At 51.8% G+C, this 20,518-nt stretch overlaps 3 protein-coding genes across 3 annotated transcripts; 1 reads left to right on the forward strand and 2 right to left on the reverse strand.

Annotated features, from left to right (window-relative positions):
• Positions 1-265: 265 nt before the first annotated feature.
• Positions 266-3,362, forward strand: LOC128271011 (protein krueppel-like). Its single transcript, XM_053008440.1, has 4 exons — positions 266-306; positions 1,442-1,592; positions 1,935-2,014; positions 3,359-3,362. Exons 1-4 carry the CDS (start codon positions 266-268, stop codon positions 3,360-3,362), a joined length of 276 nt encoding a protein of 91 aa, XP_052864400.1.
• Positions 3,363-3,864: 502 nt separating this feature from the next.
• On the reverse strand, positions 3,865-17,671 carry LOC128271012 (dynein axonemal heavy chain 7). Its single transcript, XM_053008441.1, has 17 exons — positions 17,380-17,671; positions 16,739-17,322; positions 16,444-16,677; positions 16,185-16,376; positions 15,024-16,118; positions 14,550-14,962; positions 10,278-14,487; positions 9,916-10,212; positions 9,499-9,845; positions 8,688-9,423; positions 8,148-8,617; positions 7,726-8,013; positions 6,668-7,647; positions 5,571-6,565; positions 4,742-4,876; positions 4,144-4,674; positions 3,865-4,077 (listed from the first exon to the last, which is right to left on the reverse strand). The coding sequence occupies exons 1-17, from the start codon at positions 17,669-17,671 to the stop codon at positions 3,865-3,867; spliced, it is 12,012 nt and encodes a 4,003-aa protein (XP_052864401.1).
• Positions 17,672-19,360: 1,689 nt separating this feature from the next.
• LOC128273324 (mitochondrial inner membrane protease ATP23 homolog) lies at positions 19,361-20,408 on the reverse strand. Its single transcript, XM_053011264.1, has 3 exons — positions 20,091-20,408; positions 19,715-20,021; positions 19,361-19,632 (listed from the first exon to the last, which is right to left on the reverse strand). The coding sequence occupies exons 1-3, from the start codon at positions 20,378-20,380 to the stop codon at positions 19,432-19,434; spliced, it is 798 nt and encodes a 265-aa protein (XP_052867224.1). The 5' UTR covers positions 20,381-20,408; the 3' UTR covers positions 19,361-19,431.
• Between the last annotated feature and the right edge of the window lie 110 nt (positions 20,409-20,518).

Consider the following 20,518-nt stretch of genomic DNA (forward strand, 5'->3'; position numbering starts at 1 on the left):
ACACTATTCGAATTTTGCTGCAATTTACCCAGATTTTGTATGGGGCAAGTGGGTAAGTAAGAGGGCATGGGAAAAAACCAACCATTTCATCGAGTTTAGCTACCCGTCAATTACAGTGTATAAACTGCTCGTGAGTCCTGTGTTAACGAAATTTTACCGAGCTGTCAAAAGAAGAAACTGTCAAAACGCACCGCAGAACAGTAAACAAACTACACGCGGACGAATTTAGAAAATCTTTGCACAGAAATAGACGATTGCAGTGAAAATGAAAGCTTCGGCATTTATCAAGAAGAAGAATGGTGTTGAGTAAGTTGGTGTTTGATGCATATTAAAAGGTATAACGGCACATTATTTTCCAGAACCCCCAAAACATGCCGATGGTGCTTGGCGGCGTGTGACGATTTAGAGCCCCTACCGAACGACGAAACCGGACAATATAAGCTTCAAAAACTCTTCGATTGCACCGGTTTTCAGGTAGAACGATTGTTAACACAGACATCTCAGCCTTTTCCACAAGAAAGACTATGAGACTCATATTTTTACAGGCCGATATATTACCTGGAGTTCCATCGTTTTTGTGCACGAAGTGCGAATCGCGCTTGGATAAGATGTATACGTTTCGCTGGCGATGCAACGAAAACATTGCATTGGTCAATGGATTTACCAAAAAGCAAACCACAGTGAAGAACGAGGCAGACATCAGTGAAGACCATCTTGGCCACTCTGCTGCACAAACGGTTGACACAGAATTGTTAATCAAAACTGAAGTCACCACACCGGATGCAGCGCACGATTTGCTCTTGAATCAGAGCAATTGTAGAGCTCATCAAATAAATGGGACACATGAATGTTGTTGCAACCAACATGATGATTTATTCGAATCAGAGGAGAATCCAATTGCGATCAAAGTCGAGAATGACGATGTCGAAGAACAGGAGACCCTCCAAACAAATCCTTCAGAACTGATCTGCCAGGATCGAGAAGATGCTATTGTGACAACCAATACGTGTGTTAATGATTCAGCATCAGAAACGATTCGAAACGAAATAGCTGCCGTCGATGCCGGAAAACACCTCAAAGTTGGCCGGAAACGTAAAAACGATCAAAACAAAACGCTAGAGCGGTTGCGCTCGTATAAACGTCGGAGTGATCAAGGAGTTAATCCTACAAAATTGATCTGCCAGGATCGAGAAGATCGCCCTGTGACAACTAATACGTGTGTTAATGATTCAGCATTAGAAACAATTCGAAACGAAATCGCTGCCGTCGATGCCGGAAAACACCTCAAAGTTGGCCGGAAACGTAAAAACGATCAAAACAAAACGCTACAGCGGTTGCGCTCGTATAAACGTCGGAGTGATCAACGAGATCACAGAAAAAGTCCTCGCAATAAGCAAAAGCACCATTGCTCTCATTGTTCAACAACTTATATTCATTCAAGCAAGCTGAAGATTCACATCCGGACACACACCGACGAAACGCCTTATGCGTGTAAAACCTGTGACAGATCCTTCAGATCATCCAAACATCTTCGGAAGCATTCTGTGCGTCACAACAAGGATCATAAGTGCCCGCATTGCCCCTCCAAATTTGCTCTTCCTTCAGAGTTAAAGCTTCACATCCGCGCTCACACTCTTGAAATGCCTTATGTGTGTAAAATATGTGATCAAATATTCAGTTCTTCAAGCAATCTGGCACAACATAAGAAAATCCACAACAAGGACCAACATCATCAGTGTCCGCATTGTCCGTCCAAGTTTACACGGTTATCCCACTTAAACAATCACATCCGCACTCATACTCTTGAAAAACCTTATGTGTGTAAAATATGTGACCAAGCATTCAGGTCTTCAAGCAACCTGGGACGACATAAGAAAATTCACAACAAGGACCAACATCATAAGTGTCCGCATTGTCCGTCCAAGTTTGCACAGTTACCCAACTTAAACGATCACATTCGAATTCATACCGGTGAAAAGCCGTTTGTGTGTGAAGTATGTGATCAAGTATTCAGGTCTTTAAGCAATCTGGCACAACATAAGAAAATCCACAACAAGGACCAACATCATCAGTGTCCGCATTGCTCGTCCAAGTTTGCACGGTTATCCAATTTTAAAAATCACGTTCGAATTCATACCGGTGAAAAGCCGTTTGTGTGTGAAGTATGTGACCAAGCATTCAGGTCTTTACGCAATCTGGCACAACATAAGAAAATTCACAACAAGGACAAATATCACCAGTGTCCGCATTGTCCGTCCAAGTTTCCACGGTTATCCCACTTAAACGATCATGTTGTTTCGCGCCCCTTCGAGCAGGTCCCGCGAAGGAGGGACCTTATCGCTCGCCTGGCCGCTAACAACAAAAATTGGGAGTCTGCCCGAAAGTGGCCTCGAGCCCCTACTCTCTGATACCCCTCCAGTTAGTTTGCCCCTCACTAGTGGGGGCCTATTCTGAAGAGGGGAGAGAGGTGCTTTCGACCTTTCGGATGGGGCAGATTGTCCCGGGTTGAGGATCGATTTAGTCTGTACTAGGATTGGCAATAAACTTCTCCGTTCGAGTTCCAAAAAGATTCTAATTTTATTGCCCGTTTTGGTCGGCTTATATAGTACTTAGAACAATGAGTGCGGTGGTCCGTTGACCTAGTTCAAATTATTTTCGTCCTTCTATATTTCTATCCTTTCCTGGCACCGGCGCGTCGGTGCGATGAGCTATCTAACCTTTCTCCGGTGCCGTGCTCGATCGGCACGCGGTAATTTCTGTTCCTTTTTGCCTTTCTATCCTTCCTTGCTGGAGCAGCAGCCGATGAAACCGGATCGAACCGGTACCGGCGCGATGATCCGTCTAACCTTTATTTTGCCGGTGCATCTGTACTTGCCCTGTATCTGTACTTGTACTTGCCGTCTCCCTTGCACGCTCGCGCTGGCTTCCTGTTTCGCGCGCTGCTACGCGCGCTCGCTCGCGCCGATACTGCTCGTGCAGTAACAGATCACATTCACATTCATACCGGTGAAAAGCCTTATGTGTGTAAAATCTGTAAGAGGGCGTTCCATTCATCAGCTGCACTATCACGACATTCGAAGATTCATAAAAAGAATCAATAGCATTTGTTTTAATCAGTACAATCAAAGTGATTGCTCACGAAACATTGTCTTTGATGGAACATAGAAAACGGGATACAACGAAGAAAACGTTGCGACAAGAGAAAAAGTAATTATAACGTTAAATTTAACTGTTCCATTAACTGTGCAAGTTTAAGCTTATGTACAGACATTAATTCATATTTACTCTTTTGTCTTAGATCGAAGTCGCACGTTTGATGGTTTTTATTTATCCCCTTGATTTCTCCGTTGCTTTTTAGATAATAATAAAAACTTGAAATCGATATAAATATGTACAACTAGCTGTTCCCGGTGCGCGTTCCCGGTTGGTTCAAATTGCTTGAAAACTCTCCGAGTTTTGCTTAAATTTAGCCAGATTTTGTATGAGAGCCCCCCTTTGTAAAGACGGGAGTAGTTTCAAACATTCATCAGAACATTTCCGCTTCCCCAAAACTTCCACCATGCTGAATTTTGTGTTACGTTTGTAGACAAACATCCATTTATATATATATATATAGAAGAAGATAGATAGATAGAAGAAGAAGATATAGATAGATTATGGGATTAAGGGAGTTAGTCTTACTGGTGATCGCGACCCAAAGTTTACTCCAAAAATGTTCATTATCTAATGAGTTGATATTTGTTAGAAAATGTCCTATCCTAAGCTGCTGACACGTTTGTGTAAAGTACTCAAAAATTTATGCGGCAATTATATAGCACTGAATATTTAATTTTATAAAATGTTTCATATGAATTTCCAAAAAGGTTAGTGACTCAGTTGACACAGCATGGCAGCTCCGCGCATAACCCAGTGCTCCGGCCTAGCGTTGGGGGCACAGTCCAGCAGCAGGGCAATCACGAAGTTAGTGCTGTGTCCCGTCGTCGAGAGCGTTCCGCGGCGTTCGGCCGTTTTGTACACGGGGCAGGTATACGTATGTCTCGGTACGAAATCTTCCTTCTTTATCGGTTTCAGTAGAATCTAGAAGTGCAACGTGACGCCTTGCTGGATCATGATCATCTTCCCGTTCGATCTGAAGCAACTTACATGAGGCATGGTATCGAACAGGACCCGAGGTATCGATTCCGACAGATAACCGTTTTCAGTGTCCCACCGAGTGCCTTCCAAAAACAGCCCGTACACGTACACGCCATCCTCCGGTGGATCGTTAAATTCCGTCGCTCGCTGTACTTCGTTGTCGAACACCAGCAGATCGATCGGGATCACGTACTTGCGGGCGTAGTTCTGCTGGGCTCCGGTCAGAAAGGCTTGGGTGAAGAAGAACCCGGAAACCCAGAACGTGGCCGGCGGTCCTTCGTCGTACCATTTCTGAAGGAACTCTAGGCGCGCAATAAAATCCGTGATGTACGATCCGAGCGGCTTCAAGCTCGGATAGGATCGTTTTGCCCAAACTGAAGGTATTTTTCCGATCAAAATGGCCCCGACCACTTCCTCCACCGTCGGTGACATGGCCACCAATCCTTGCATTGCTTTTCGAGCCGTTTCAAGGCTGCTCCGTATGCAGTTTAGGAGGGCGTTGAACCGTACCATTTCCTGGACCAGCACCGTGTTCATGCTCTGATAGGATGTAAACGATACGTACTGCTTTACCCAGAGACCATTTCGCGACCAGTCAATGCGTTACCTGATGATAATCGGTAGGATACTTTTCCAAGGCCGCATCACGATCGAATTCCGGTGGCAAACGCTTCAAAATATCGCTCGATACACGAATGACCAACTCTGCTGGAGATTCCTTAAACACACCGGTCGAAGTGTTCTACAACGGAGCGGAAGCATGCATACGAACATAAGATAATCGCAATGATCGTTTCGAGATGATGTTAAATTTCGAAAATAGTTAATTTAGTCAATTTAATGGATATCAAGTGGACATTTTAAAATTTGTCCTTTACGACAAACAGATCTTGAAAACCCTTACAATATTGATTTATACCTCTAGCCAGCGTGCTTGCTATATTATCACGAAAAAGAGCAATTTGACTGCTACAATCATTTGACGAAGTGCAATTTTGAATTTTGTACAAACCTTTTGATCCTCTAGAATCTGCCAATGCCAATTTGAGATCGTTTGCCAATAGGAAATAGTGTTTTATATCAGTATTCTAATAAATAGTTTACTACGAAGCCCTTAAATCTTGCCCTTCCGATTAAATACTTTACCTTCATGTAGAGCAAATCCTGCGACGTGCATGTGTGAAAAAATGTAATTTTTTTATATTAGTTTTCGGTGGCAAATTATATCTCATCATACTCCCAAAAGTTAAGTTTGTTTCATTCAAATACTTAGCTGAACAATGCCATCATCATGAGCTTGGTTAAAAAGATACCGAAATAATCATGAACAAAGTCAATTGCCCCTCCGCTACTTACCGTACGATCCTGGGTATCGCATAAAACCAACGAACGGGTCAGTTACACACTCACCGTGACATTGGAACCCATTTACATACCTTCGTCTTTAGCGTGCTGGCCAACAACGAGTCCGTCTCCTTCTGGTCCTTCGTGATATCGGCATTCTCGTGTAAACCAAACACTCCTGGCCGCGCGATCGCCGGTAGATCCTTAAGGAATGCCACAAACTCTTCGTGTTCTTTCAGCTCCGGCACCGGGTATTGAGCGGCATCGTCGAAGTAGTGTCCCGCGCTGTCCAGCACGGCCGGTTGGTAAAACTTTGCCAGGATCGTGTTCAGGCAGCGACGATCCCAGTCATCGGTTACACGCCCACCGTAGTTACACTCGCCCGTCAGATAGCGTAGCGCCACGTACTGGACCTCTTCGTACTCGTCCATAAATATGCGCAACTGTGTCATGCTGATGCTCAGGTCGGTTTCGTTAAACTCGTACGGGATGTTCCAGCCGATCGGGCCGAACTGACGCCGCTCCTGAACGATGCCGTGGAAGAAGCACAAACTGTACAGCAGCTTCTTGAAGCTGGCCGGTTGCTTACAGGCTTCGAACCATTCAACGTTCGAGATCGGATCGCTCGTGAAGGAGCGGGTCACGTTCATGCGCAAACCTTTCGGCGGCTCGTTGGTGATCTTGATGCCGTTCTGCAGCACCACCACCGGGAAGTGCTCCGTCGGGTAGGAGGTTAACCACAGCCGGAAGTCCGGATGGGTCGTGTCGGGCTGGAAGCTTTCGCAGATTTTCTCCAACGTCGGCATCCAGCTCTGGGCAAGGTGACAGTTTTGCAGCAGAACCCAGTTACCGAACTTGGTGCCCTCGTCGATCATTTTCGCTGCGATCGGACCCTGACCCTGGCCCAGCGACAACGAGAACAGCCGACTAGCACCGAGCCCTTGGGTGTCGGCGAACTTTAGCAATGTGGCCGTCGGATCGGTACCGGGTGTTAGGACGAAGATCAGCGGTACGCAGCAGTTGGACTCGTCGTACGACGCGTTCAGATTGAACGGAGGAGGTTCGACGTACTTTGGTTCCATCGTTTCTACGATAAACAAGGCGCACACTCAGATATTAGTGACCTTTAACCCAACCCATCCCACCCCGAAATGCCCCTCTTTACCACCAGTTGACCAGTTTGACTTACGTGCGACGTATAGCTCGATCGCCGGGACCAGTTTATCCGGGCGGAAACAGCGCAGTAGCAGCAGCTTCTGGAATGCCGTCAAGCGGCCACTCCACGGATCGGGCACCGTCGCTGCGTGTGGTGTTTCATCGTCGAAGAACTGCTTCCATGTAGCCAACTGGCCGGTGACGTGCTGCTGCAGCCCCTCGAACACGTCTCCGAACGCACCCGTCAGCCGGCAGATTTCATCCCAGTTCTTCGCCGGTAGCCAATCGCTGGCGGGATTCGGATCCGGGTTATCCAACCCAACGCCACCGGTCAGCAGAAACATCAGCTCGGCCGTTTCCAGCTGGGCGGCGTCGAGCTGCAGGTTGGTGGCCAACAGCAGCGAGAACAGTATCTTGTCCTTCTCGAACAGACTGCGGCAGATGTTCTCGTACAGGCTGTACGTGAAGTAGGTCCTAAGGTCCTCCAAGCGGGCCGGCACCTCGTCCACCTTCTCGGTATTGTCGATAGCCGCGGTAAAGAGATTGACGAACCAACTCAGGCTGTACTGATACATCGGATCGATGCTCGCCAGGTCGGCAATCGTAAAGAACAGCACCGTCGAATGGGCCGCGATCGGCGTGTACTGCAAACGGGCGGCATCGATCTGACGCTCAGTTACCTCGGCAATGATTTGCTTTTCGTTGATTTCGTTGGCCAGCGTTTTCGACGAGCTTAGGACCGACACGGCCGTCTCGTCCTCGAGGATGTTACCCTCGGACGACAGCACCTGCAGGATCTTGTCCTCGATCTCCTGCAGCTGCCGCTTGTTCTCGGCCCCCTGCACGATCAGCGAGTTCTTCTCCGTCTCCAGATCGGGACGCTCGCGCGCTACCGTTATCGACAGCAGCTGATCCTGGAGCCCCGTCTGCGTGATCATAAAGTTGAGCAGCGTCACCTTGACGGCGATCTCGGGCAAATAGTGCGGGCTGCGCAGTTTCGTCGTAATGTAGAACCTTCGGGGGCGGTCGTGAAGTGAAAATCACCGGCGAATAAATGGAAGACGAATAGCGGCAAGTTAGCGGGGTCCTTACTTGAACGAATCATTGTACTCGATCACCGAGTCACCGAGCTTGATGCACATCGTTCCGCCCTGGCGAAAGATTTGCTTCAACAGGATCGGTTCCAGCATGGGTTCGATCTCTTCGCCCACATTCTCCAGCAGCACCGGCAACCCGAACTGGATGGCGTTCTCCAGGACACGCGTGTAGTCCGGCTGGGTCAGTCGGATGATGCAGATCCGGTTCGCCCTCTCCATATTGCGAACCCACTTGTTCGCCTGCCCCTGCGGGTCAATCATCAGTGGCCAGCGTCGGGCGTTGCTGCAACGAAACAAATGGTTCTTATTTTCTCTCGAAAGATCGCGTGTCCGCCGGGATACTCATTCCCGAGTACACAAAAAGCAAAACCAAACGAGAGTCCCATCCACCACCCTCACTCTCTCGCCCTCCCTTACTGGATGATGATTGCACTCTCGATCGAAAAGGCATCGCTGGGCAAGCCGAAGATGTTCCACGCCCGTATGTCGACCGGGTTGCCCAGCACGTTGACCAGCTGGAAGTCGCGCGAGCAGATGATACCCCGATCGGCGCAACGCTCCTTCCACTGGCTGATCTGCTGCGCCCGGAACTGCATCGTGAATGGGCCGAGATACGCTACGATCCCGGAAGCGATCAGCACGTCCCCGGTGAGCGTGTCGTAGACCTGGGCCAGCGTGTCGGCCGCCGTCTGCCAGCGGTCCTTCTCACCGCCCAGCCCCGTGATGATTTCTGTGGCACGTTCCAGCTTTTTCATGCACAGCTCGACGTTGGCCTGCAGTTTGGCGTGTTGCGCTATCTGCTCGTCAAGCTTGCGCTGCAGATCGGCCAAGTTCTCCTCTACTATGCGCAGCTGCTCCAACTTGGCGTTCAGCACCGTCATTGCGGACTGCCAAAAAGACGGAAGGTTAGATACGTATGAACAGCGCCGTCAGCTTGGCAAGCTTCGCTTAACCTACATTGTAGCTCTCCTGAGCCTCCGCCAGGGCCGCCTTTTTCGGGGCAATCTCTTTCGCCACCTTGTCGTACTTCACGATCGCTATGACCCATTTGCACAGCCCTTCGGCGGCCGTCGAGGCCGCCTTTACCTTTTCCGGGTCAAAGTTCTCGTTCGTCAGCACGCGCTCCTCCAGCTTCTGGATGACCTTCGGTTGGATATCGTCCTTCTCAAAGTTCAGCAGCCCTTCCATGAACTTCATGTCGCCCAGCAACCGTTTCGATGGCCCCCAGTACTCCTCGATCATGCCCATGCCAGACGGGTTCTGAACCCGGTCCGGTTTCAAGTCCTTCAGGATGCAGACGGCCTCCATCACCACCTTCACCCCGATCGGGGGGCTTTTCATCGTTTTCACGATCGTGATATCGGCCGGCGTCAGCGTGTTGAGCGCTTCCATGGCCGCCTCCAGAATGGGCATCGCGTCGGCGAGCTTCGCGTCGCACACCTCCTTGATGGCGTTCGCGGCGGCCGCCTGTTCCTGGGCGGCCGCTTCGTCCTTCTCCACCAGCTGCTTCTGTTCGGCGGCCACCTCACTGTCCGCCTGCACCTTGGCCATCTGCTGGGCCACCGTTTCGGCGGCAATCTTCATCTGCGGCTGCACCGCTTCCAGCTGCTCCTGCATCACGCCGATCTGCTGGGCCGCAATTTCGAGCTGCTTCAACCCGGTCAGGTAGCGGTTCTTCCCCGTGAGCACCTCACTGCAAGTGAGAAAGGAAAGTCGGTTAAACAGTCATCGACCCGGGGGGAATAGCCCATCGGATTGCCCTGCGTACGTCCGTTTGCGGTCGAGCAGCGTCTTGAAGGTGTGGATCATCTCGAGGTACGACGTCGGCGTGACGTAGTTGTACCGGTTGAGTCGAATCAGAAACTCGTCCGACAGCTGCTGGGTGGTGGTGTGGAACTCCATGCACATGTCGATGCAACACTGCCGCTCCATGTCGACCATTTCGACCGTCGACAAAAACTTGGTGGCCACCGCCGTCAGCGCATCCTTGGGCCACGGCTGGAACCAATCGATCGTGCAGCAGTTCACGATCGAGGGGAACTTACGGACGCGGTTACGAAAAGCGCTTCCGATCGGCGACATCGACAGCACGATGTGGAGTTGATCGCGGATGATCTGCAAGCAATAAGCAGTAGGAGATAGTTTACCCACCTGCCACTCAAGCCCGCCCGAGGCAACACCTTACCGTGACGAACAGATTGAACAGCGCCACGATGCTGCCGTCGGTTTGCTGACTTTTCTCCTTTTGCCGGTCCATCTGGCGCATCCTTTCGATGATCTCACTCTTCTCCTCGTTGGTGAACAAGTTGGGAATTTCGCCCGAGTTGAGCAAATTGTTTATGTCCTCCAGGAACCCCTCCTCCTTGACCTGCGTGTCGGTGAACAGGAAGCAAATGTGCTGATCGGCGCCGCAAACTTTTTTCAGCAGATTCTTCATATCATCGCGCCACTCCGTCATGCCGTACTGACGGGAGATTTCCACCTGCGGAAGAGCACCCAGCTGTATTAAATACCCCACAAGTCCACCAGCCGCCCCCCGGCACCGACCTGGTATAGTTCGTACGAGCAGATGTGCGAAGCGATACGGGCGAGTGACTGCCGGCCGGAACCACCAACTCCCACCAGCAGGGCGTGACTGCGTGGTTGCTTGATGATGCGGCAGATGCGCGACAGGTGTTCGATCGCGAACCGGAACAGCACCAGCGACATCGGCTTCTTGGACATGTTGTTAAACTCCACCAGATACGACTCGACGACAAAGCTGAGCTCCTCGATGTCCATCACCTCGAGGTACAGCTTCGTGTCCGCCTTCGGGTTCGTGAAGTCGCAGAACATTAGCGCTCGGAGGGACGTCTCGGTCAGCTCGCTGCCTTCGACGAACCGATCGAACAGATCCTTCGGATCCTCCTTCATGTACTCGCGGATCACGGTGCACAACTCCTGGAACAGCCACTCCCGATCGGCGTCGTCCACCAGCCGATCACCGTAGACGCGCAAAATCTCGTGACCCCAGAGGCGCCGCATGGAGTTGAGCGTTTCCGTGCCCTCCGGCACGGACAGCAGCACACCCTGGATGACGCGCGAGAAGTCGCGCAAGTTGAACAGATAGTGACACTTGGCCGGCGTCGGCAGGAGGATGGCCCGCGCCTGCCGGTAGATCTGGAGCGTCGACAGCACGATCTCGTCGATACACGGATCGAACTCCTTGGAGAAGCCGCGCGTATCCAGGTGCCACAGCACGATCTTGCTGAAGATGCCCGTCAGCGTCTGGTCGTCGAACTCGTCCATCGCGACGGCGTTAAAGTGCTGGGAGAAGCGGGCAGACACTGTGTTGCCCGTACTGGGCGGTCCCATCGCGCACATCAGCTGCAGGTCGACCAGCTTCATCGCCGTCACGTCCTTGCGGTCGTACCAGAGGCTGTGGTCGAGCCACATGCGCACGATCTCGATCGGTGGCTGGGCGCCGTACGTTTCGCGCAGTGGCATCGACACGTCGTCGATGAACACGACACACTTCTTACCAAGCGGCGGCCCGAACACACCCTTGCGCCGCTTGTCCAGCTTCGACATGATGATGTCCTGCACCTGGTTGGCGGTCGTTTGCGCCGAGAACGCGATCAGCAGCGGCTTGAAGACGTTGGTGTCGTTGCGCTTGAGCAGGAAGTCGATCGTGTAGACGCTCTTGCCGGTGCCCGTGGGCCCGACGAGCAGCAGGCACTTGCCGTGCTGCACCAGCAGCTCCAGGAGCGCACCGATGCGTATCGTTTCGACCGTCGGCACGATCACCTGATTCACCGGCACGTCCCGCTGGATGCTGGTGCTCTGGCCGATCTCCTCGGCCCACGGGCGCCACTTGCCCTTGCCCTCCTTCGTGAAGCGGTAGTCGAAGACGGTGCCACCCTTCGGGATCTGGAAGATGAATGGCTTCGGCAGGGGCTGCACCTGCAGATGCTCCGGTATGCGGAACTTCTCGTTCAGCTCGGGCGGAAACACTTTCTCGGTCAGTGCGCGGAAGAGTTCGCTGAAGCGGCTCCGACTGTCGGTCTCGAGCGGGCCGCCAATAGCCCAAATGCAGGAAAAGAAGAACACCCCCTCGAGCTGGGCCCGCACGTCCACCTCCGAGACCGCCTTCATGTACGCCTCGTTCCGGTAGTCGTCCATGAAGCAGTCGAACAAGTGCATTACCGACAGGACGAGGTTCGAGTCGCTCGTCGGCAGCATCTCGCGCAGCCCGCCGCCCCTGCGCACAAACCACAGCAGCAGCGGACAGAAGCGGTGAAACATCTGCGTGATCACCTGCTTGTTCATCGAGTGCAGGGCCGGTGGCAGCGTGGTCTTCCACGACTCCAGCAGCGGCTCCCAGCCCAGCGACAGCGGTTCCATGAAGATCATACCGCACCGGGACACGGTGGCCGGCGAGGCCGCGTCCAGGTCCATCACCTCGAAGATGAGGTTCGTGGTCGGGGCGAGTTGTATGATCTCGCCCGACATCAGGCACAGCTTCTTGTTATCGTCCAGCACCGTGTTCATGTTCTCGATCCAGATCGCATCGACCGGACCATCGAAAATCAGCCACTTCCGGTCGGGGCTCGTACTTTGGGCGTACTGGCGGTAGCTGACCGCCAGGATCCCGTCGCTCCACTCCTGCGACACCGGGTCCGACTGCCCGTACAGCTGCCCGATCGTGATAGCCTTCGGGTTGATCACGGTGTACTGGACCCGGTGCTCCTCCAGCTCGCCGCCCGCCGACTCCTCGATGCTGGCCAGCGCTTCGGCCAGCATGCGGTAGGCGGTCGTTTTGCCCCCCAGTGGTGGACCCACGAGCATCAGCCCGTGTCGCACTACGATCATCTCGTACAGCTGCTGCACCTTCTCGAGGAAGAACGGGGTGCACTGCTTGTTGTGCTTCGTGCAGGCCCCCTGCACGGCCGCGTCGAACACTGCGTAGTCCGGTGCCGGGAGCGCCACGCCCGGGAACAAGTCCGAGATGATGCCCTGGAATAGGGCCACATCTTGGGTGAGGAATTTCGCTAAATTTACGTCCTTGATCGACCGCAGCACCAATATGTCTTCCGATTCGTCCGGGTAGCGTAGCTTCAGTGCACCGGCCGCCTTCAGTACCGACTTGACCGCGCGCATCCCGTAGTCGTAGTGAGGCTGCGAGCTCAGCTGCTCCGAGCATAGGCGATACGTGGCCACGATCTTCACCGCCAGCGGTTTGGCGTTCAGAAAGCCGTACGCGTACAGCTCGATCTCCGAGATCAGCACGTAGTCCGGCACCATCATGGCGACGGACCGGAACAGGGCCTTCAAGTTGTCCGGCAGCTCCGACCGGCCGGCGTAGCCCGGGTTCATCGTGATGAACACGGCGCAGGTCGGATCGAGCGTCAGCGTAGTGCCCTCGAACACCATCGTGGGCGTCCCGGCATTAATGCCCCGCTGGATGGTCAGAATTTGCTGTGCCACCACCGATAGCACCTCCAGGTCGATGCGATTGAACTCATCGAAGCACGACCAGGCACCGCACGAGGCGAGCCCTTTGAAAAACTTGCCCAACGCTATGTAGTCCAGCCCGTCGGAGCAGTTGAACACGACACACTGCTTGGCGACGGCTTTCGCCAGGTCTTTGGTGGTCTCCGTTTTGCCCGTCCCGGCCGGTCCCTCCGGTGCTCCACCGAGATGCAGGTGGAGTGCCCCGAACAGCGTCCGAAAACAGCGGTCCGTGAGCGGAGTGATCACCAGCCGGGACGTGTTGCCCAAGTACTCGTAGCCGTACCGGAGCGTCGAGTTTATCATACGCGTGGCCAGGTTCTGTTCCTCGTAATAGTAGCGCAGCTGGGCCAACCAGTTGAAGTCGTCCACCTGCCCCGTTCGCTTCTCGATCAGCTCCAGCAGCACGTCGCGCGCATGAACATCCAGCACGACCAGTGCACCGAGCGTGAGGCGATTCTGCATGGCCAGCTTCCCGCGGACCAGGTCCACGATAAACGATATCTGAACCTTGCACGTCTCCAGGTACTCTTCCAGGGCCGCGAGCGGGTTTTCGCTGTCGAAACACAGCGTAGTCTCCAGCGTCCAAAAGGCACAGGAAATGCACTGGATGCACTGGCCCGGCCACATCAGCACCCACCGGTGGCGCTCGGTTTCCGTGTACGCCTCGTACGAGTTGGTCACCTTCAGGTGGATGCTCTTCTTCATCGAGCGCTCCAGATCGAGCAGCCACTTTTCCACCTGGCCCTTCGCCTTGCCCGTGGACACCTCCTCCACCAGCTCGACCTCCTCGCCCTCGCTCGAGCGCATCATCGTGATGTCGAGGGCTTCGGTGAAGTGCAGCGAGGCAATACCCTCGAAGCACTTCTTCAAGTGCGGCTGGACGCGCGTGGGATCCTTCGTTTCGGACAGGATCTCCAGCAGCTCGTCGTTCGAGAGGAAGAAGAACCTCGGGAAGTAAAGCCGTTTCTTTTCCAGGTATTCGTTCAGCCCCTTCTGGATAACCTCCAGCAGGCCGTAGGATTTCTTCAGTTTCTCCGACATTTTGTCTATTTCCAGCACAACCAGAACCTTCGTGTCGGCGTGCACCGACTTCATCAGATCCTTCCAGATCTTGTCGACCGCACTGAATCGGCGACCCTCTTCCGGCATCTGCGATTGAATGTCCGGGCTCGAAAAGATCGGCTCCAAATACATCCAGGTCGTTTGCACCTTCAGCCAATCATCGAGGATGTCCTGCAGAAGCATCAGCTTCCTCTCCCAGGCACTGTGGCACGCGCAGAGAATTAATGATTATGGGGGACACACTACTCGGGCAGCCTAACTTACATGATATCCTTTTCGAACGGTTTGATGTACAGCGAGCTCTTCATCGTTTGCGTCTTAATGATGTGATCGTCCAGCAGCACCTGAATGTCGTCGATCGCCGACAGGATGTAGGTGCCGGTGTCCCGGTACGGTAACACCACGAACGCCATATCGCTCCACTCGTTCACCATCTTGATCATCGCCTTCTCGAGGTTGTTCTCCTTCGTCGCACTCTCCGAGATCGTCTCGAAGCGCTGTATGTAATCGTCCAACCCGTAATCGATCACCCGTTCTAGCGTCAGCTCGGCCGAGATGCGTATCGGGAACCCGATGATTTCCGACACCTGCTCCCAGTGGCGCTCCTTCATGCCGGGGTTGCCCAACGTTTGCACGATCGGCATGTGCGTCTTGAACTGATCGATTCGGTTCTTAATCTGAAAAACATGCGAACACATTTTAGCCTCGCTTTGACGCATCCGTTCCGTTCCTGCTCACATCGTGCGCCAAGCGTTGCGTTTGGTACGAGTCGGAAAAATGCTTCTCCAGCTTGAACACGCTGCGGTACAGCGTTCCCACCGTGTCGTCGACCTGCTCCGGATCGTGCGAACCAACCTGCGAGTGCATCCACAGGTCATGTTTGTCCATAAACTCCTGCCCGGCGTCGTACAGCTGCTTGTACGGTGCCAGCTTATCGTGGCACTGCTTCCGAATGGGGTACTGCGACAGGTCCCAGCCGTACGCCGTCTCCTCCTCGTTGATGTGGTCAATCTTTTCCATTGCCGCCACAAGCTTGTTGTCGAGCGCGGTGGCTTTCTTTTTGTACTTTTGCAGATTCTTAATGTCACCCCACGAGTCGTACTCCTTGACCTGCTGCCAGAAGAGCTCCAGGTCGCGCCGGAAACTTTCGATGCGCCGCTTCAGCGCGTCCTGATACTCGATCACCTTCTCCGCGACGATGTTCTTGTGGTCCTGAAAGATCGTCGCCATTTTCATGTACCACTGGAACGTGTTGTTGTTCTGCTTGATTTCCAACGGCGTGTAGATCGTGTAGTCCGTCAGGTAGAGCAGGTGGTGCAAGTTCTTCTTCAACCGGTCCTCCATCTCGGGTATGGTCGTCTCTTCCATCTGAATGGCGTACGCCTTCAGGGACATCAGCTCGACCGTGTCCTTCGGTATGGTGGTGATTTTCATCGATATGGCCTCGTACTCGATTGCCAGCTGATGGGCGCCGCTCTGCTGGTCGGCCGTCATCTTCGCGATCAACTCCTGCTGCATGAACTTGGCCAACCCTTCCAGCGTGTCGATCAGACCTTCGCGATGAAACTCGTAAAAACCCATCGACAACACACCGTAGATTTCGCGTGCCACATCGTTCTCCATCTTTTTGTACCGCTGAATGTAGGTGCAATACTCCTCGAAGCTTGGCCGCTTCTCCATGAACCGCTCGATCTCGTCGATGTCCGAACCGTTCATCAGGGTCATGTAGTTGTCGAAATCCTGCATCCGCAGCTCGGGCCCAATACGTTGCTCCTCCAGTACCTCGTGAATCCTTTGCTTACACACGTTGATCACCTCGGGCGGGATTTCGGGCTGCAATTCCGGGGAAGGTTAAGACACGCGTTAACATACGTCAGTTCAAAGGGATCATTCACCCACCCGCAAAAAATCGTGTGGACAGGGAAAGTCGGGATAGATCTGGCGTTCGATTCGCGGAAAGCTTTTGACCGATTTCGCCACATTGTCGATGATCTTCAGTATCTCGATCTGGAACCGCGGGAAACTCGGAATGAACGACAGCGAGTCCTGGTTTTCCAATAGAATCGTCAACCGAAAGCCTTGATTCGAGCGCTGCAAACACGTAACGAAGATAAGATCGTGCATCTGGCGGTAGCTAGAAGCTGACGTCGACACCTACCCCAACGTCACAGATGTAGTGCGTGTAGGCCTCGATGCTGCTGATGCACAAGTTTTGCAGCTGCCGTGTCATGAGCGTCGCGAGTGAGTTGAAAAACTTTTTCAGCATCTTCGGTTTCGACTCATCCGGGATCAGCTTCTTCTTGGTGCCCTTGTGGAAAATGGTCTTGATCGCTCCGTACCATTTATCAGACAGTGTCAGCCGTGCTTCTTCTATCTGCTGGTTGACTGTGGACTAGGAATTCAAAAAATCGATAACGTAATAAGCTGACCAGCAACCCATTCCGCATACAAACCGTAAACTCCGTTAAATCGTACGCTTCACCCTTCGCTTCCAGCTCTTTGACGTCGACAAGCAGCAGCTGTTTGAATGTTGTATCCCAAAGCTCCAGGATCTGCTCGGAGCACGCATTGATGGAGAACAGATTGCGACGGATCTTTGCCCGATTCTCATCGTACCGGTGCTTCCACTTGAGGCGCATCTCCTTTATCTCCGCCCGCCCCGGTGTAATTTCCTCCTTCCGGGCGTACTTTGTCATCGCGTCGCCCAGCACAAAGTCCACGACCGCTTTGCGTACCGCAAACGAGTAGTCCTCCTTGATTTCGCCAATTATGTCCCGCAACGCTTGCTTCCAGCGGCTCAGGTTTTTCGGAATCAGCCGCAGGATGCGAAGCAGGACCCGCTTATCCACCGGCGACACGTGCACCGTATCGATTCCGTGCCGTATGTAGTGATAGTAGCGGAGCAGCTCACGCTCCTCCACGTTCGGGAAGGTGTTTTCGGGGTCATCCTTTTCATGCTCCTTGCGCACGATCAGCCTCACCAGGCGACGCCGAAAGTCTTCGCGATCCTTACGCAGTGCCGTGTAGGAACGAATTTCTGGAAGCAACGAAACAGTGATCTTCGCCACGAGTTGCGAGATTTCACTTGGCTTACTCTTTTTGTCCGCATTCCGGTCCGGTCTCGGGCGCGCCAGTGGAGACGGTCGCATCTTTGTGCTGTGTCTCAGCAGCTTCTCGGGCAAACTGAAGACGCTCGGTCCCAGGAAGTCACAATCGGTGGGCATGTTCAGTTCGCGCCAAATCTGCTTCGAATTGTGCTCCGGATGTGCCTTTCGGCTGATTTTGGACAGAAGTCCCGACGGGCCGGCCGACGGGACCTTAGTTCCCGAGTGGTTGCCATCGATGGGTTTTCCGCGTATCGTAGCCGACGGCCCATTGCGGTCCATTGCGCGCTTCATTGGGATCGAATTTGGGGCGTGCGCACCTATCACCTATGCATTATCGATAAGTAATCAGTCCAAAGTCTGGCACCAACATGTGGCCAACAGCAACAGGTTGCAAACTGCGCACGTCGAGAACCAGCTGACGATTTTGAGTACAGGAATGCAACGTTGGCAACGGATAATCGAGTGTCATAAACAGGTTTCTATGACACTGGATAAAACAGTTTTAGGTACTGGAGAAAAATTTTCAACCAACTTGAAACAAATTTCAATTGGAATAGGACTTTGTAAAACGGTTGAATCTAAATTCTTCAAACGAATAAAACCAACGAACTGGAAAAACTTCCAACAAATTAATGTAGCGAAACAAATCCCCGGTACCAGTAGAGGGTTAATGAACCGGAGCTAATGAACAGAAGAGATTTAATGGTACCAGAAGAATTTACTTACGCTAACAGCCTTTCCTGACCAAGCCCAGTTCTCTTATGCGAATGGTCTAAAGAATTCCTATAACCCGTCTAGAAAGAAAACTACACTACAAAAATGTCGCCTCTACGACATCAGACTTTGCCACTGAACGTCGCGGAAGCTCGAACACGAATGACTACTAGACGGAAGCTCTACGCTAATCGATCATGTGTCTCTTAATATTTGGTTACCACCGATACCGTAGTACAGTTCTAGTTGCTAGGATCAAAAATCAACTTTGAAGGAAGCCATTTTCCATGCACTTGTTGATCGTAAACAGGTGACCGACACGTGCTCGACAACATGTTGCTGCACAATTCGAGAATGAAATTCCGCTACAGCTGCCTCAAATAGCCACAGGTAGTACGGTTAATCACTACCTACAGTTTGAGGGAATAAATATCCACAGGTGTGGCGTGGTTTTTATCACGAATACTCAGACAGCGGAAACCTTTTAACCTTGAACTTTGCCGGAATGGAAAAGCATTTGCTATGGCAACTATGAAACGTGCGAATATGAGCATTAACGGCCAGTAATGACGCAACACCAGTACAGTCCATGACATCGTACGCACGCTATTGGGACCTCAAAGCTGTGTGTGGACGCATAAACGTGATCGCTAAATGATCTACATTTGTTGGCCGGATATTCTTGTTTAATGATCGGAGCAATTATTAATGCCAATTTAAGTCATTAGTTCCGGATGATGTCCAACACTTTTCGGATGCATGGAAATGGTTAAAACCGATTGGGACGCCGTCGTTGTGTGAATATTCGTTTTTCATTCGCCGCGACGTGAGCAGTGAGTTTAAAATTTTACATTTTCTTAGTCTTATAATACCTTACCGGATAGAACCGTTTCTAGAACATGTGCGAATATTTGCCAGCGATTTGTGAAATGATTGCAGGGATGATATTTGGCAGTAAGTCGTGTTGTCCCTTGTTAATTTTAGACCTAAATGATTTGAGGAAAAGCTCAAATGATACATACCTTTGCTCTCTTTCAGACTTCAATTCGCCGGATGATGACTACAGTTATGATGACGCTACCACTTCCACTACCGTTATATCGCCGAACAGTGTATGATAAACACTTAGTATTTCGTAATAATCTAAAACTAAAGCAAAATTAATTTAAGAGACTGTATCTTACGGACGCGCAATTGAAGACGACAAATAAATAACCACTGCAATGGCAAAATTTTCTACTGTACACACTTATTACTGGAGTTTTTATTGCGTCCACAAATCCCGACACCAACAAGCATTAGTATTCGCCATTGTTTGCTTTTCGCTAATCAACGTCGTACCCATACATTGGGCCTTCCATATATGCTTTGTACATGTCCTTCGAGTTGCGCCGTATCCGCCGACCGACTGGCTCCAGGTCGTTGTAGCATTTAGGAAAGACTCGCTCTACCGCCGCAATAGCCTCTTCCGACGTTACCTTGCGCACCGCCAGTACCGAGTTCAGAGCTTTGGTTTTAACACAGTCCTGTAAAAAACAATCAACAATTCATGTTAGAAAGCACGCTTTAACAGTGGTGTGGGCATGGCGTGGGCATATTCACACTTACCGCGTGGGCTTGTCTGATTTTGAATGGTGATGCGTCACCCTGTGTGCAGGCGCTCAAGAATGAACAGTGCGTCAGATTGGCGGCCCGGATTTCCGTGCACGCCAAGTGGTCAATGTTTTTAAAATCTAGCTTATTGTTGCAGTAGTCGAACATATGAATCATTTCGTGCGTCAGCACACCCTGCACGATGCCTTCGTTACGTGCAATGTTCTGGCAAACAACAACCTGATTTAGCACCGGATCGTATCCCCCGCTAACCGATGTGTCGCACACCTCACACGCTATGTGCCGTCGAATGTCGATTTCGCTAAAACAAGAGGTCCGAAATAGAGCAAGATTTAGTTTTGCTGTCTTACCAGTTTTCCACACAAATTACCATCCGGAACTCTTGAGTGCCCCCATCATCAGCTTGACCATCGGGCTTTTCTTCACACAAGCATACACATTCCGTTCGCACTTGATTTTATCCAAATTTTCCGTTCCCTCCATACCGAGTAGGACACGGCCCCAGCTCGGTTTAAACTTTTCCCCTCGTCGTTCTGGATACAAATCGTAGCCCCACTGCTTCTCATCGCCTTCCCTACGATCGATGACGGCATTTGGTATCGGTGGGGACCGTTGCGTCGAAGGCCTACCGTTAGTGGTATCAGTTGTTGCAGAGTACATTGAAAGTAAATTCGGAAAATTCGTCGCAAGATATAGAAAACCAGAACATGGAGCTGATGTAATCAATCACAGGAAAAATACCGGCACCGATTGCAATGTTTACATCGTTGACAGTTCCAGATGCTGTCGGTTTGCTGT

The sequence above is a fragment of the Anopheles cruzii genome, chromosome 3, assembly GCF_943734635.1.
Source record: "Anopheles cruzii chromosome 3, idAnoCruzAS_RS32_06, whole genome shotgun sequence".
Lineage (NCBI taxonomy): Eukaryota > Metazoa > Arthropoda > Insecta > Diptera > Culicidae > Anopheles > Anopheles cruzii.